Consider the following 3,075-nt stretch of genomic DNA (forward strand, 5'->3'; position numbering starts at 1 on the left):
TTTGTGCCTTTTTGCAGGGGCGACAGTTCTATCCTAGATGTCATCCAAGCTTACCAGAAGGTGAAGTGCTGGACCATCCTAGTCTTTATGCTATAATTTTAGACTTAGCTACTACACTTGATGTGTCACATCTATACTACGATACACATGACCTCCAATGACCTTCTGCCACATGCTGACCCTCAGCTAGAGAAGGGATAAGACAAGGTGCAGCATTTATAAGTGAAGTTAACCGACTATCCAACTGGTTTGGATCTTTGTTAGTGAGCCAGTCTGAGGGTGAGCAAAGAATGATGCACTATGCCAGCAACCATGTTACACAGGTAGTAGGTGATGGGAGCTATGTGTCACGCTCGAGGGTACAGGGGAGTGTTGTCACACGAGCCAGGGCAGAAAACCATGTTGACTTTCATGCTCAAAATGATATACAATATGTTTCAAGGGGCCAGAGTAATCAGGTATCCTATCAAGTGACACATCAACAGGGGAAACAAGCAAAGAAAAGGAAAAGCTCAAAAATGGGTGGTGCAACTCTCAGCCCACCTCAGGTAATCAGTTCCGACCTGAACTGGAGTCCTCTCCCAAAACGACATGCTTCACCATCAGAGAGTTTGTGTGTTGCACTTTATTGTGATGATGGCTGGGAAGATGACCAACCACTAGAGAAAACTACAGCTAGTCAGTCAGTCCGACCGCGTTTACCAAGTTGCAGCTATCAACGGCCAAATCGACCTTCCCTTAGAAGTCTCACCTTTACTGACGAAATATCGGACGACAACATTCCAGATCACTGTTCACTCACTCCACCTGTGAGTCCAGCAGTACAGCTTCGACCCTACACTAACCCCAGGGACACACCGACCCATCATCCACCACTTCTCCAGAGCCCTACCCACCGGCTGGCTGCTCTGCCAGCGCATGATCTTACACTGGAATCTCTGCATGACCTGAATTGGTTACATAAAATGGAACCAGATGATCAGGTTGTTCTTGAGGTGCATGTCATATGGTCAATTCTTTCTCTAATGGTTGTACTATTAGCTTGCTATACTTTGCATCATCAGCCACTAACAGGCTGAAATTTAGATCTGAAACTAAGTAAGATGTAAGTGTATGGAAAGGTTTGTTCTGTTTCTTTACCTTTTTTAAATATTATCTTACTCCTACATTTTTTCAGTTTAAAGTTTTCAATAAGACATGCAAATAAGGATCAATTCAATTCCAGTCTTACTAATAAATAAGCAAATATTTTATTTTTGTACATATCATTCATTTTGGAATAAGTGTTTTCTTTTCTTAAGCTTTATAAAACTCTGGTTTTAGGATTGAATCATCCTGTAATTACATGTCTGGTTTTATTCATGAAATCCATTGTAATTGATAACATCACTTGAAACTGTCAGATAACTGTAATATTTAATTTTTGTATTATGTAATAATAATAGTCTTTCTTCAGGTTTTCAGAATTTATTTCATTACTCATATACAGGTAGGAGAGTTAACTTACATATTTATATATTAATAAAAAATATAATACAAGCCATAAGTAGTTTATTTATTTATGATTAGGCTGTATGAACTGTATAAAATTTCTTGATGTACATCTTATTATTGGAAAGGAAGATAAAAGTTTAAACTATTTTCCCATTCAAGGCTATTCATAACAGATGTAGAAATACATCATGACCCCGATATGCTATTGACATGACAACTTGATTTGCTTATACTAGTTGGTCTATAGTATTTGTGATAATTTCAGAGAAATTTGAAAACATTTTATTGTATTTATAGGTAAGTTATAAAAAAAATGAAGTAATATTCATTCCACCATTCACTTGTGTTTGTTACGATATGTCTGTTGTGTATTATTTAATTTGGAGTTAGCTTCAGGAACTCTTTGAATGATGATGTAAAGTAATGGTTTTTCTGTCAGATTTCTTTTTTGTCAGTGAAATTCTAAGAAAAGAACATATTTATAGTAGTTATAATTATGTTACTTGCAATAATGTTAAAGTGTTTTTTTTTATATGAGTGCTTGCAGTGATTCCCACATATGTTCAAGAAACTAGCACTGTTATTAGATACATTTATTATCTTGAATATTTTTAAAATGTTTTGAAATGATTGAAAGCCTGTTCAGAGGCTCTGTGGTATATGATTGTAATACACATGCAATACTAATGCTGCCATTATATCATTCTTCACTGCTGTGTGGTAATAGTAGTTTCTTGGAGGCTTGTGTAGTTACTGAAATGTCATTGTTTCTCTATTTTTCTTAAAGAGTAATAAAACCTTGTTGTATGTTGGTATATGATATATGAGTGCTATATTGCCACACAGATACCAGTACTAGACAGGTGATACTTGGAGAACCAATACTGTAGACACCAACCAGTGAAAAATATTTTATTTTTGTTAAAGGGATAACCTAGCAAATAGTTCAATTAAGAAATGGAAGCTAGTCAACCATAGCCTTACAGATACAATTAAAGTATTTAGGTTTGCTTATCTTTGTGAAAAGCAGTGTTACTGATTTTGATCTTTGGTGATTTATTTTCATCATTATGTAATTAAGTTTTGTAAAACAGTTAAATTGTTTGACTTGAAAATAATGTGTTTTCCTTTTCTTTAAATATGTATGGTATTCGTAGTTGGCCTGAGGTGAATTTAACAGTTCCTTTAGTAGGCTGCAATAAAATAAAATCATGAGAGATCACACTATGCTGAATTGTATGAAGTTGTAGGTCTAATTTGCCTTCTGATGATAATTTTCATTAAATTTATAGTTTTTTTTACTATAATCTTTTATCTTAATTCTTCCGGGTTTTTGACAACACATTTAATTCCAGAATTTTAGAGGTTTAGCAGTACAATCACCTACTTTCTGATTTTAGATGTACTGTCATTTTCTTCAGTAAAGGTATAGATTTCCCAAAGGAGGTCAGCAGTTTTTATAGGCATTATTTTTTCATGGGTCATAGCTAGATGAAGATTATCATCAGGGCCTTCCTTGTTGTATCTTACATTATTTCTTATCTAGCACAAAACTGTCATTTTTGTGTTAATTGATTCACA

At 34.7% G+C, this 3,075-nt stretch overlaps 2 protein-coding genes across 2 annotated transcripts in view; both read left to right on the plus strand.

Moving 5' to 3' along the window:
* Positions 1-189, plus strand: part of LOC119586309 (protein SCAI-like) — a gene marked incomplete in the record, with an annotated part of 55,295 nt that extends 55,106 nt beyond the window's left edge. Inside the window, 1 exon segment of the mRNA XM_037935023.1 lies at positions 18-189. Within this exon segment, the coding sequence (XP_037790951.1) occupies positions 18-161 (144 nt within the window).
* Positions 190-258: 69 nt separating this feature from the next.
* Positions 259-2,609, plus strand: LOC119586310. The gene has a single exon (XM_037935024.1). The coding sequence runs from the start codon at positions 291-293 to the stop codon at positions 1,077-1,079; it is 789 nt and encodes a 262-aa protein (XP_037790952.1). The 5' UTR covers positions 259-290; the 3' UTR covers positions 1,080-2,609.
* The last annotated feature ends 466 nt before the right edge of the window (positions 2,610-3,075 follow it).

Source organism: Penaeus monodon, chromosome 21, assembly GCF_015228065.2.
Source record: "Penaeus monodon isolate SGIC_2016 chromosome 21, NSTDA_Pmon_1, whole genome shotgun sequence".
NCBI classification, from domain to species: Eukaryota; Metazoa; Arthropoda; class Malacostraca; order Decapoda; family Penaeidae; genus Penaeus; species Penaeus monodon.